Here is a 15215-nt window from a genome sequence, read left to right as displayed (position 1 = left end):
TATTAATTAATCCAAGAAAATAATATAAAAAATAGGATTTTTTTATTTATTCAAATTAACCTTGAATATTTCTAAATAGGTTATCATTTTTGTTCAGGCATTCTTCAAAACACTTTTCTTCTTTGATCTCAAAACCCACATAGTGATAAACTAAAAGTGTTTCTTAGCCATATAGCTCAATAAAATGATAAAATGAGGTACCATCAGTATAGAAAACAATTCTTTTAGTTGGAGTGGGAGCAAAAAGATGAAAATGAAAAAATTGTGTTAAATTAAAAAAAAGAAAGAAAAACGCATTCACAATAAAAAAGAAAAATAAAATAAATAAAAAGCTAATAAATAGTAAATTAAAAGAGTTTTATTGTTCTAAATTAATTTTTATGATAAAAAAAACTTCAAAAAAATTTACGGTTTTTAATTAAGATGAAGTATCAAATTTTAGAGATGAGTACTCTTTGCTAAAGCAGAACCTAACTTAGTCATTAATTAATATCCAGAGCAAAAGCTTAAAATGAAAAAACGAAAGAGTTAAATTAACAAAGAAAAAAAAAACACAAACAGTATAATAATGAAAAATAAATCAAATAAAAAGCTTATAAATAAATTAAAAGAGTTAGTCATATTATTTTAAATTCATTTTTATATTAAAAAATATCACAATCCAAAGCATATAAACAATTTTTAGTCAAGCAAAAGTGTCAAATTTGTGAGATTGATTAGTGCAGTTTACTTTTGCTTAATCTAATTCTGAAACACCTTTACCACTAATTTAGATTATGTTAGTTTAAAGTTTGATAGAAAAAGCTGAAATTTAATAAAGGAATAATTATAATAATAAGAATAATTAAATAATATTATAATTAAACTTAATATTACTTTTTTTAAAAGTATATTTATATTTGTGAGCTTATTATTTGATGTAATCTCTTTATTTAAACTTTTAAAATATAGAAGAAAAAATATATCATTAATTAATTAATAATAACAAACGAATAATAAAATCAAAAATGAAAAATAAATAATTAAAATAATAAATATTTAGTATAAATAAAAAGAAATGAATAAAGAAAGATAAGAAAATCTATTAGAAAAAAATATTGTTAATATTTAAAATTAAATTTAAAAAATATTAAAATAATCAAAATCATAAATTGAAGTAACTTTAGATCAATATTAAGAAATGAATGAAATTAGAAACTTATTTTATTAATAAAAATAAAATTAAAGAATATTTTTTAAAAAATAAATAGATAATTTTATCTATTACATTTATAAAATATTTTTGTATTATTAAATTTATTATTTTTCAGAAATATTGAAAAGAAACTTTTATTAATTTAATTAATTTTAAATATTATAAAATTTATTTAGTTTTATTTCAAATAAAAAGAACAGATAGTTAGATAATTATAAGATATATCAGATATGAGTTTATGTTTGACTCATGAAGAAAAATGATAAAAAAGTTAGTGTAACATTCATTGTTAAATCTAAATAATATTAGTTCAAGTAAAATAAAATTTATTAAACTAAATATACTAGAGTTAGGTAGGTCGGTATAAATTGAAAAAAATTCAAAAAATTTAGCACTTAAATTTCAGCAAAATACTTATTTATATATGGATTTGGGGCTTAGATTTGTTTTTTATCAATGAAACAATATCAACTCAATGTAGATTTATTTATAAAAACTAAATCATCTCATAGAAATATAATATTGAATTGAAATAAATACTCAGATATCTTAAAAATTGTTGAATATGTAATATATATTTCATATGAAGGATAAATTTTTTTTATTTTTTGATTTTCCATATTAAATTTGCACTTTAAAATGAATAAACTTGAAGTGTTTATATATTTATTATTTGATTTTTAATACTATAGATAAATATGAAATTTTTTAAATTTAATTTATTTTTATTTTTATTAGACCTAAGATTGCACAGATTTTATAAAAAATATATATTTGAGTTTACCTTAAATAATTAAAATAATAATATTACTAGAGGACAAATAATTTTATTAGCCAAAATAAATTAAACTTATGAAATGAGAGATAAATGAAAATTATATGCTGCTATTTTGTATATTTCTTCATATCTGGTCATTATTTAAATAAATAAAAAATTAGATTTTCTTAAACATTTTTGGGTTAATATTAAAATAAAATATTTGCCTCTAAATTAGGAAATATTATATATAAAAATTAAAGCTTTTGTAATCTTCTCAATCATTAGAAAAATTGCTCAATTTTAAGATTTTTAGAAGTTGCACCTTAAGTTCAACATTGTCCATAATGATATAAAACTTGATAATATATTTGTTTAAAAAAGAACAAATAATATCTCTGTAATATCATCATCAAACACCTCAAAATTGGAAAGTAAAAATTATAGTAATTATAGTATAAAATATTTAAATTTATCTCAAAGACTAATTAAGATACTATATTTGATTATTTCTTAAAATTAATATGTTTTTTAGAATTTAAAATTATTAATTTATTTTGTTTAAAAATGTTAATGAGTTATTTATTTTTCACCTTATTTTAGAGTTAATTAAATAAATAATTAGAAGAAGTTAATATTTAAATGAGTGTTAAATATTTTATTTGAATTTAAAATAATTTATATTTATTTTTATCATACTTTAGAAAGTTAAATTAAAATGACAAGCTTTTTAAATTAAGTTTTTTTAATAGATTTTATGATCAAAGTATAAATAATGTTAAAGTTTTAAATTAATTACGTTTGTTTATAAATTACATTTAAGTTTTTTAGCATTATTATACTAAATAGAAAAATTTCTATTTTTTACTTCAAAACACTATTTATTTTTTGTGGCAGCTAGAATTTATTTAGAAGTATTATCAACAAAAATACAATTTATATTTTGATTCAATTATGTGACTTAATTTTTTAATGAGTTTCTTGAATCAAAAATATTTTATGAAGAAACTGTTTTTATGTAAACTTCAAACTTTTAAATATTTTTTAGGGTTTTTAAATATAATTTTTACCAATTTTAAATTTAGGGGTTCATTTATCTAATTATAAAAATATTATGATTTTTAAAAATGTTTTATGAAAAAAAAAGAAAATAAGGAATGTATTTTTTTAAAAAAACACAGCGTTAAAAATAATTACATAAAACTTATTTGAGGATAAATTAATTAGAAAATGAACATGACAAATTTTGATTTTATACTTTTTAGTTAATAGAGGTAAGATAGAACTGGTTATAATTTTTTTTAAATTAATTAAATGATATGTTAATAGTTCGTTAAAATTTGTTAACTGATTTATTTTGATTTAGCAGAATAGATGTAGATTTAAATTTGATAAATGAAAGGAAAATAATTAAAATTAAAGAGTCTAAATTGAGTATAAAATTGATCAAAATTGAATTAATATTTATACAGTTAGAAAATATTATTTTGAGTTAGCATTTATAAAAAATACTAATAAAGTATGTCAGCGTATTTATTCAAAGAATTATTCAAAAATTAATAAGGTCGTTAGATTACGTAAATGTTACGATTTAATTTCAAGCTAAAAATTTTTTGTTGATGTAATTAGAAAGAGTGACGAACAATCTATTTATTTCAAGTTATTATATGTTAATTACTTTTAAAATACAAATTTAGATTAATTTCTTAATAGTTGATTTAATAGAGATTTGATTCTCCTTTTAAGTAGAATAAATTTGAGAGTAGATGCTCAAAGTCTGAATGAGTGAGTAGTGTTTTTTTAGTCCTAAAAAATAAACATAGTTAAAAATAGTTAAAATAACTATAAAATTACTGGAAAAATACTTCATAAATTGATTGTCTATTGGAGGTAATTATTAGGTAATTTTTGAACCAACTCAATAAGATATATTTTATCTTATATAGCATCCATTTTATGAGATATTTGTATTTGATGCAGGAAAGAGAGCATTAATAGAGATTGAGACAATTTCATATAAGTAAAAAAGAAAATAAAGAATTGGAGGGAAGGAAAGAAATTATAAGTACACAAAATCTAAAAAATTTAAATTCCTTTTTATATGCATGTAAAAGGGGTAAAAAAGTTAAGGAGTGTTGTAATTGAATTATTTTGCTCTCAATCTAAAGGTACTGAAATTTTTGATTATACAAACGAATAAAAAAAGTATTTGTTAGGCAGAACTAGTACTAGTTGAGCAAAATCACTACTGGTCTGCGAAACATAGTATAAACGAATTATTTATAAAAATCTAAAATATTATTTTTATTTTTGAGAGCCATTTGATGTAGCATAGTGAAATGGAGAAAGCTGATTGGTGCAAGCTAAAGTATAGTTTATAAATGCGAATAGGTGGGGGTATAGTAGTAAATAGTGAATAGCTACAATTCGATTGGTTTTTTTTGCATTTGGGGAATTGTATAATGATTAGATTTATATGCACAATTTATAAATGAATGAATATGCTATAGGATTAATAATGAGATGCAAAATGTAATTCACTTTTTACTATCAAGTTTAATAGAATGGTTGATATATTGATTGATTGATAGATAGATAGATAGCTTTTTGATAATATGCATTAGAAGTACAAGCTGAGATTAAGTGACAATATCCCAAGAATGGTTAGTAATATTAAATAGATAAGAGAAAGGCAAACAAAAAAAGCAATAATCGAAAATAACAAAAAGAAAAAAAAAATTTCTCGAACTAGATTTCATTTACAGGGAAAAATATATATATATTTATATATAATATTGCAAAGAGAGAGATCCAGATAGACTGACTGACTGACTGAAATTGAAGACGATGCTGAGTAGTGAAAGTATGATAATGAACTATACTACTAATGAGATCGTGTAGATTTCTAATCCTGATGGCCTCAATTCATCATAAACTCCTACCAAGGCCAAGGTGTAAAAAGTTTAAAAAAAGATTAGAAAAGAATCAGCTTCCTCTGCTACTAACAAGAGCACTCCTAAACAGTAATAGTAGCACCAACAAATTCAAAAGAACAAGTAAGTCATTTCTTAACTTACCTCTCCTAGCTGGTCTGATAAAACAGTCAATTTAGCATCTTCTACCTGCTCGACTGCTCCACCTTCCTTGACTTCTAAATGCTCAATTTCTTCATCAGGTGCCCCTAGCTAGGGTTCTTTGAACGGCTAGTGTCTTGCAAATACTCCTTATTAACTAAATCAACAGTAAAATCAACAATAATAACAAAATTTGTATTAAGCGAATTCAAAAAAGAAGAACCAGACTAAGATTTCACCTCGTAGTTAGGCTTCTTCCCTTACTTCGGAGATCTCTTCCTTCGACTTGTATTCTTACAACGATTGTGTTGGGTCTTCGACCAGTAGCACTAATCAAGGAGTTACTAATCGTCCCCACCTTTAGAATCAGGCTAATTTCACCCAACCTCCCTATGAATGTATAAATATACACGCTAACTCAATAAACTTCTCCCCTGCAATCTCTCCGATTCAAGAATCCCTTAACTATTAGTAAGCTCCCCTTCACACTCAAGATCATATTTTACACTCTCCTTCACCAAAATCTTCAGTTTACTATCAACAAAACTCAAACCCCCAAACTTACACTTAATCATCTTCATAAAAGAATAATTTAAATAGTAGCAATGCTAGTTGCTACTCAAATTACAATTCAGGATATCCTTCTAATTAGTAAAGCTAGTTCACATCAATTGGTTTTGACAAATCTGCTTCAAATAATTGCAATCCTGCATCTCTTTTGATGAATTGGAGTGTTTTACCAGTTGAAATTTAAAGAGCTACTTTAAATATGAATGGCAATATCGAAGAAGTATAGCTAAATTTTGATAATTGTGTACCTATCATCTAGATGCCAAATAATAACAAAAAATTGGCATACCAGAAGGTAAGAGAAGCTCAATAGCTTTAAGAAAAATTAGTATTCCATCTTGCTAACCTAAAGGAGGGAACCACATTAGAAAACGCTATTGATAATTTGAGGGAAAAACTTATGATAGCAAATGGAGAAATTACTTCCTCTTCAAGGGACAATGCATCTGCATTAAACAAAGCTAGTAATTAATGCAGCGAATCAGCTGAAGTATTACCCCAATAAAAGGTTACCAAGCAAAAGAAGGCCTCAAAGAAATCAAGCAAACAAGACCAAAACATTTAAAACAACTGTTCCCCTCTAAAATACCCCACCAGCAACAACTTTTCATAAAATAATTAATAGATAGCACAAGCTAGCGACAGCAGATAGAATGAGAACATAGATTAATATAATCCCACTTACAGCAATACCAACGCATCAACGAACAATAATTTTTATCCTTATCATTCAGAAGAAGATATGTAAAATAAGGAAGCAGAAAGTAATATTTAAGCTGCTCCTTTCTAGCAAGGAAACTAACAACATCGTGCTGCTAATAATGAATTCAGCGACAACTCTGCAATTCACCATCATCATCATGCTGCTAATAACAATTAGTCATTAGACGGTTACAATCATCATCAAGCCCCTAATAAAAATGGCATTATGTCTCCTCGTAAGCCTGCCCATTCTATGCAAGGTTATGAAGAAGAAGTTATGAGCCAGTAAGAACTCATGAATAACTAGTAATAGCTTTTTTTATTTAAATTTACAAATTTTTGGTATTTACAATTTGTATGCGGGAGAAGAAGTGTAAAACTAGCATACAAATTTTTTTTGTCTACCTTTTAAGTTTATTTAGAGGCATTTAGTGTAATAAACATATAAAAAAGAAGAGCAAACAAATATGGACACATTATAAATATTTAAAAAAAACGCTTAACTTTTCTTTGTATTTAAAAAAGATACTCTTCTAAAAGTCACTTGCATATAAAAATCTTATTACTTTTAAATAAAAAAAATCAATCAAAAACAAACTAAGCTAAACTAAACTAAATTATCTTTTTTGTTAGCGCATAATGCATGCATTATCGTTTAAAGATTAAATATATAATAGATAAAAATAATAAATAAGAGTACATTTTTAATCATCAAAATGAGGTAATATTAAAATAATAGCAAAAAATTGTATCAAGTATTTGTTAGCTTAGATGCAAGCAAACAATTTTTAAATTAGTTACTTACTTAATGTGTTAGCTTGTTTTCCTCATTTTGTTTATAAAGTAAGTAAGTCAATAAAGAGGAAGAAGAATTAATTGAAAATTTCAAAGTAAAAAAAAATCCCTAAAATTGAAGTATTAGTAATAGAAAGCGAATTTAAAAGAAGCCTTATAATCAAGCAAACAAATTTTGTTTGATAAGCTCTCTATCAAAAAATTTAATTTGATTTTTTCTTTGTTTTTCTTTTTCCACTTTCATTATTAGAAATTTACAAACAAACAAACAATCAAACAAGCAAACAAGCATTCACCCAAAATTCCTCTCTTATCTAGATAGATATTAAATCTTTTGCAAAAGATATCTTTTTTTTCTCCCCGACTTTACTCCATCATTTTCCTTGAAAATTTCTTCCGCCTAATCGTCACTTATTTCATTTTTATAAAATCTTGCTTGTTTGCTTTTTTTTAAAAAAAAAATAATCTATCCCGCTGTATAGTTCCATATTTGCAATTTTGAAACATAGCAGAAGCAGGGCATATTTTTAGAGTGCAATTTTTTATCTACAAAAAATAATCAAAAATAATCTTAAGTCCTTTCTCGAGATATATTTTTACTCTCTCTATATATTTTTACTCTCAGTGTATTAAAACATTTCTTATTATAATCTACTATAGAATTAACCAATACGAAGACTTCGCTTACTAACCCAAGCTTAGAAAGTACATGTCAGACCCCTTCGGAGATTACTACTATCACAATAATCACAATTACATGAGCTCCATTGGTAATCACAACTAAATCGGAAATTTCAATCACAGGTACTTTACTAATATCCAATCATTTTAAAAAAATATAGGAAAAAAGTATACAAATAATTATTACCATACCTTTTCCCCTATATTTTTTAATTACTTTATTAAGTCTTAACTAAATATAATTAAACTCAAAGCGATAACATGGATGGAGCCCTTTCAGTGATTTACGAAGATGAAAACCCTTATTACAATCAGTAAGGTAACATGATGTCTACAAATTTTAAAAAAGACGATGATGATACCCTCTACGGATATGTTTCACAAAATGATACAATCGAAGACTTAATAAATTCCCAATCCAAGCCTAAATAAAATAAAAATGGATACTATGGAGGAAGTTGCTCTAATATAAATAATAATTTCAATTCTAATGGATATTATGGATCATACGCAGATGAAGCAAATAACGGAAGAGTATATAATTCAAGAAACGCAGGAATGGATTCATACTTCAACTCAGGCAATCAATAGATTGGAAGTTCTGATAATTTTTTTGGAGCTACAAAACAACGTACAAGCAGTGTAGCTACAACTGATCTTCACTCTTCTTCTCAAAGAAAACTTGATTTCGAATACGGATTCGAAGCCAACAATCCTACTTTCAATAAAAATTATTGAGAAATCAGAAGTGGAAAGCACTTGCAAAAGTCACTTAAGTAGTCAGCGCAAATTTACCTGCCTATTTAATGATTGACAATAAATCGCCTTAGCAGGTTTTGGTCATCGATGTATGAAATTCCGATAACCTGGCTTTGCTAACAACATAAATAACTAACTAACTAACTTAGAGCGATTTATTTATTTTCCATAAAATTTCTTCATATAATAATATAATCTTTGATCAACAACTATAATTTGAAAACCTAATTACATTTTCTATCTTCACTTTTTTTCATATAACTAATATAATAAAAAAACTCATCAACTGCATCATAAAGAATAAAATTCAAAAAATTCCTTCATAATCAATCAAGCCAATCTTCTACCTAACAAACAAGCAATTATGCATATAAAAAAAAATGCAAGAATAAGATTAGATGCATAAAACGATGGATAGAAGGAACGAAGGAAGGAATCAAAACCTTTTTTAATGAGAATACAATAAATAAAAGAAACGGAATCGGATGACAAACAAACAAAGTGATGGAATACTGAGAAAATTCTCTATATTTTTTAAAAACCTAACAATCTTAATAATAACGATACTCAAAATATACCATACGATCTACATAAATACATACCTACCTAGATACCTACCAATAAAATCTAATTAATAAATTTAACCAAATCTAAACAGATAAAGCTTTTAGGATATAAGTTAAGTTTAAAATATTCATTAAAAGATAAAAAAAATTAAGTAGCATTTCAATACTCTTCATTTTATTGACTTCAAAGGTATCGCTTTAAAGTTTCAAAATATACTTTTTTGATAAAATGAATATTAAGGATTAAATTTAGCTTTTTTAAGGATTCAACAAGGGCTACAAGAGTTGGTTTTAGGTAGCTTATATAATAAATAGTTAGAGATTTTTTTCAAATTACAAATAAAATAATAATTAATATAATATAATATAAATAAATAAATCATAATTGAACAAAGAAATAAATATAATTAGTTTACTTTTCTATAACAATAACATAAATAAATAATAAGAAAAATAAAATTGAACGTCTATTTTTTGAGAAAATGCTAAGTACATTTATTTATCTCATGATTCATCTTAGGAATTCAAAATCTTTAAACCTTTATTACCCTTTAGATTTAATATTACCTTTTACACATTTAATGCATGATAATTTAATTATCTATCCCCTATCCGATAAAATAATCATTAAGTTATTTCATATTAATATTTTAAAAGATAAAAATAAAATAACAATTAAGTAAGCTAGCTCGCCTTGTACTATTTCTGACTACTAAATATTTTGCAATCTAACAAAATATTTAGCCTATTTTCATGATTTCTCTGCTAAGCCATATCAAAGTACTAATGAATACTCACTTAATCATACAAATATAGACATATAAATGGCTGATTAAAAATAGATCAACCATACATAACATTAGAAAACTCTTACTCCTCTTTTAAGTAAGCTACTTAAATAAATTAGCATTCTCTCAAACTGATGAAAAATTTTATCAGTAGAGAGTAATTAAATTTAAATAATTAGCATCACTTAAAAGAGAGAGAATACGTCTGTGAGTAATAGTCAAATATTTCCAGTAGAACCTACTAAATATTAAGTATTAAGAAGATTAAAGCATTTCTAGAGTAAAGAAATGAAAAACTAAAACTTGCAATCGGGATAATTAATTATTCAACCCTATTAACAAATGAGCAAAGCTAGTAGAGGTTGACAGATTGAGACAGGCATACAGAAAGAGAGAGAAGCAAATAGAAAGATAGATAAATGGTTAAATCGATGTTTGTTTATTTAGCATTAACTATAATGAAAATAATAGTTATAATTCACCACTATTTATTTATTAAAAGATATTTTTTTATGAAATACCCGCTCATTATAAATAATAAAACTCAGATTATTAAAAACCATCTATAACACCGCACCATCCTTAGATCTACCCACACTTACATAGACAGATTGATAAATTCTTTATTAATTTCTTAATAATTTCAAAATCTTAGACAGATATTCATTCATCCCTACCTACCTACCTACATACATACATACCTACTATTTTAAATCCTATTTTTTACATCGAAACACACAATAAAAAATAAATAAATAATGCAAGTAGTCTAAACTATATACCGCCTTAGAATTTTATTTTTCTCTTCACTTTCAAATAATTTCATTACTATGCAAATGTCATTAGAAACTAAGTACTTTATTATTCGTATTCTTTATATTTTTTCCGTTGATTATATTAACGCTTAACCAAATGAAGCGATGCACATCAAACCTACTTCTACATTTATAATTTATATGTCTTTTTTTTCAATTGCTTTTCAATATTACATTTAATTGTCATACACAAAAACTTTGAACATTTGTAATCAGAATTTGAGTTGTATATGATTTAGAAATCTTAATACATTTTGAAATTTAAAAAAACCTAATAAATAATACTGAAAAGTAGAATTGCCATTTCCTCTTATTTTTCTCGAGAAGTTATTTTAAATTTAAAAAGAATTAACAAGACTTCAAGATGAAAAAAATATTTTTATAAAAAAAATAAATCTAAAATTCATTTTTTAAGGAAATGTGCATTATTTAGAATTTTTCTCAAAAATTTAAATATTGATATGACGTTTACGATAACTGTAATCTTATAACTTTTTTGGTAATAATCAAATGTATCTTTCTATCTATCTAATAAGCATATCTTTCTTTATAAAAATGTCTCCAAATAATATAATTTTTCTTTCGTTATCCATTTATATAATTTTAAAAATGGCGCTCAATTCATGTTTTTTGATTGAAGCTGGCCTAAGAATAGAGTATCTTTTTCTTTACAAATTTCATCCTTTTCAATTTTAGTCAAAAAGATACTTATAATCAATCACATCTTAAATTTTTGAGAAAAGAAAAAAATTTTCAATTTCTTGGGTAAAGCAGCGATTTGCCTCAACTTTTGTGTGATCGAACATAATAGATACAGAAATTAAATTATAATGATAAAGTAAAAGTTAATCAATTAGTAAGTCTTAACTTTTTCTAAGTGATTAATAAATATCTAATATCATTATTATTATATTTTAAATGCATAATATAAGCGGATTTAACTAAAATTAATTTCATTTCTATGTAAATACTTTGTCTTACTCATTAGATTATTTTTTGTTACATGATCACGCTTCTGATATAAAATCTATTAAAAACATTAAAACTTCCTAAAAAGATAAAGGCATCTAAGAGAATTTTTCTATCACACTCGAGGAGTATTACTAACTTTTATAAAAATTGATACTTTTTCCTTAACTTAATGGTTGAATTATAAAAAAATCTAAATATATAATATTTTTCGCTTGACTATATCTTAGTCATGAAAGTTAAAAATTAAATTATCCTTAGACACTAGTCTATGAAGAATACCTTTCCGTTAGTCATAGTATATTTATAAGTTGTTTCTGAATTAATTTTTCTTACTTATATTTATTCTATATTACACATACATAAATCATATTTTTTTAGATTTTTCGTTAAGAAAATAATAGAGTATTCAAGTTATTTTAGTTGTATTATTTTTAAAAATTATTAGAAAGAAAGTAAACTAAAAAATTTTGAGTCATTTTTATTACTTTTTGTTCTATCCTCGAAAATATTTAGAGTCAGTATATATGAAAAAATAAGATTTATCAATGAATGTGAAAAGAGATGAAAATTAATTTTTCCAGCTTAAAAGCATCAAAATCTCCACAAAAAAATTTTTTAGATTATAAGAATTAGTGTTGTATAAATCTAGCCTACAAATTTTAATAAAGTCGTATTATTGTTATTGATGTATATCAATTAACTTAGATTATGGATAAATATAAAAGAATATTAATTAGTTCTTATGTTTTTTAAGAATTTTAAATCCTCTACAGCTAAATTAATTTAGTTTGTTCATTCATTAAAAAAACAGAATTAATTAAAATATTTAATTTTAGGATCATAAATTAAAATTAAAATTTAATTTTAAATATTTTCAGAATTAGGAGGTTATTTTTGTTAAAGAAATATTTTTTTATTTATTTCTTAAAAAAGCTAAGTGGAAAAAGATAGATTAAAAGATTCTGATAAAAATAAAGAAAAAAACAGAGAGATAAAAAATAGAAATAAAATAAATTTACTATAATTGAAACTAAATAAAATTAAAAATTTAGTACTTAGAAGCAGAATTCGTTGTCAATAATTATTAGAAATGCCAGATCCATAAAAAAAAATAATAAATATGCTAAAGGTTTATAATTACTATGTGATCAAATGCAATATTTTTTTGATTCACACACTAGCATAATATCTAATTTTTTCTAGAAATTTTTTTGAAAGTTAGTATGAAAATGTGCTTGAAGATAGGCTTAATTTTGATGAAAAATAATTTTATGAGTGAATTAATAAAATATATCAATAATAGATTTAAACAAATAGAAAATCAAATATTTTTTAAAGAACATAAAGTCTAAATAATATCTTTAATAGAAAAAAAACGAGAAACTATTTTAGTGAGCCTTAAATAAATGTAAAAGAAAAACTGAAAAAACTCTATAAAAATCCCAAATCAAATTGCTGAAACTAAAAAAAATAATAAAAATGTATATGGAGATTTGGGAAAAAAAATGAGATGCTAAAGCAACAATACTAAAAAAATTATCAGTAGAATTATCAAAAAAAAAGATTCATATAATAATACAAAAAATTTAGAAATTTATTCAACAGATAGATCATTTAAAAACAAAAGAAAATTATTTTCTTTAATTAAATAAGATTTAGTAAAGCTAAATGATTTTGTCATCAAATTAGATTATTGAACAACAAAATAAATAAATAATATGTACCATCGAATTATTAATTTAATCAAAAGTTAAATTATATTTCTACATATAATAAGATTCTTGGAATAACAAGTTAAGCCATTTTAAATCTTTAAGGTTTAGTATTTACTGAAACTAATAAATTAGAATATAAATGTAAACATTTTTAAATATTGAGTTTGAATTTAGTAATTATTTATTAAATTTTTAATTTTATCAAAAGTAATTTCAAAATTGCTAAGATTTGTTCATTTGAAATTCAACTTATATTTAAGTAAAATTGGTATATTAAGCTTCTAAAAATAGTAAATTATAAATTATTTAAAAAGCCTTACTTCTCTAAGCCTTAAATCAAGTGATTAGTCTCAATTAAATAAATTTTATTTTTTATCAGATTCTTAATATTGTTAAAAATATGATTCTTCTATATATTGACTTGATGGAATATTAAATAGATAATCTTTCATTATTATATATATCTCTAACTTAAATTGAATTTAAATTATAAGTAAATTTGTAACAATAAAGCTTAGGATATTGCTTAAGCTAAATAAAACTATCAAAATGTTACTCAATTAGATCTCAATTTTACTAAAAATTTTATTAGTCTATATGCAGATAAAATTAATAATGCCATTCAAAATAGAGAACTTATAAAGATTAAAGTGAGGATATTAAAAAAATATTTTAGATGTAAAAATAATTAAACAATATTAATTATAAAATAAATATTTACTTCTTCTAGATTGTTGTAAAAAATTACTCTATAATGACATTTCTTTTTGTTTTTTTAAAATATTGAAAAAATACTTATGAAAATTTAATTAATGACAGTAATACCGTGATAATTCGTCCCTCGGATTTCCGATTTCGGACTTTTCCTCTATTCAAAAGTGAATTAAGGTAAAAATTAAAGAAATAAATTTAAGTTAAATAAAACCAATTTAAATTTATTTTTACAATATATAAAAAATAAATAATTTTTTGATTATAATTTTATCAAATTAACATGAAACAATAGAATTTGTTTTTTATTTACTACTTTTAATAAAAGTTAGCTATTTATTTTATTACTGATCTTGGTCAATCCAACCATGAAAGACAAATATGGGTCAATTTCTTAATTACTTTTTTAAAACTTAATCTTAACATTTCCATAAACTCTCTACTTTATTCATAAGGAAACACTATTATAAGATAATTTAAATTATGAAATCCTTTAAACATCTAAATAAGTTATTGCCAGCAATCTTCAATATATAATGGATTATCAACTAAGTTTAATTCAATTTGACTAAGTTTAGGAAGGCTATTCAAATTTTTAAGCATTTAAAAGCAAGTTTGGTCATCGATATGACCTTATTCAACGTTTAGATCTAAGTATTAAATACCTTTGCATTATGCTATTTATTAAGTAAAAATGACATAGTCACTTAATTATCCTTCTTCACAATAAATATACTTGATATTAAAGATAAATATATTTAAATATTTTAAGTTTTAGCACTATGAAATAGCTTTTCCAATCAACTAAAGGTATTTCAGTTCAAAATATTCATCCATAATTAGTATTTAAAGTTTCTCAATTTTATTGAAAAGTTAACTAATTTCTTATGATAATTGTTATGTTTCTTATTCATTAAAAGGTCTCAGATTAATTGTAAACATTTCATATAGTGGTTAAAAGTAGTATTTGATTTCTTTCTAAATTAAAGAAACTTCTTTCAAATCTTAAATTTCTTAAGGATTGTAATTTTTAAGATCTATCAAATGTATGCTTTTAAAATATTCCATTTTCTACCTTTCTTTTTTTAGTCAATTTTTTATTGGATTAAATTTTT

The 15215-nt window shown here is 23.1% G+C and overlaps 4 protein-coding genes across 4 annotated transcripts; 3 read left to right on the top strand and 1 right to left on the bottom strand. All coding sequences in view use genetic code 6, as the record gives it.

The window, feature by feature from the left end:
• Positions 1 to 423: 423 nt before the first annotated feature.
• TTHERM_00670260 (hypothetical protein) lies at positions 424 to 795 on the top strand (the record flags this gene model as incomplete). Its single annotated transcript, XM_001026347.2, has 1 exon — positions 424 to 795. One exon carries the CDS (start codon positions 424 to 426, stop codon positions 793 to 795), a length of 372 nt encoding a protein of 123 aa, XP_001026347.2.
• Positions 796 to 4799: 4004 nt separating this feature from the next.
• TTHERM_00670240 (hypothetical protein) lies at positions 4800 to 8512 on the top strand (the record flags this gene model as incomplete). The annotated part of the gene is made up of 3 exons (XM_001026345.3): positions 4800 to 6604; positions 7754 to 7897; positions 8029 to 8512. 3 exons carry the CDS (start codon positions 4800 to 4802, stop codon positions 8510 to 8512), a joined length of 2433 nt encoding a protein of 810 aa, XP_001026345.3.
• A 4667-nt stretch (positions 8513 to 13179) lies between these two features.
• On the top strand, positions 13180 to 13371 carry TTHERM_00670230 (hypothetical protein; the record flags this gene model as incomplete). The annotated part of the gene is made up of 1 exon (XM_001026344.1): positions 13180 to 13371. The coding sequence occupies one exon, from the start codon at positions 13180 to 13182 to the stop codon at positions 13369 to 13371; it is 192 nt and encodes a 63-aa protein (XP_001026344.1).
• A 1086-nt stretch (positions 13372 to 14457) lies between these two features.
• TTHERM_000670229 (hypothetical protein) lies at positions 14458 to 15168 on the bottom strand (the record flags this gene model as incomplete). The annotated part of the gene is made up of 1 exon (XM_012800666.1): positions 14458 to 15168. One exon carries the CDS (start codon positions 15166 to 15168, stop codon positions 14458 to 14460), a length of 711 nt encoding a protein of 236 aa, XP_012656120.1.
• Between the last annotated feature and the right edge of the window lie 47 nt (positions 15169 to 15215).

The sequence above is a fragment of the Tetrahymena thermophila genome (assembly GCF_000189635.1).
Source record: "Tetrahymena thermophila SB210 genomic scaffold scf_8254028, whole genome shotgun sequence".
NCBI lineage: Eukaryota > Ciliophora > Oligohymenophorea > Hymenostomatida > Tetrahymenidae > Tetrahymena > Tetrahymena thermophila.
This window is presented reverse-complemented; position numbering and strand designations above follow the sequence as displayed.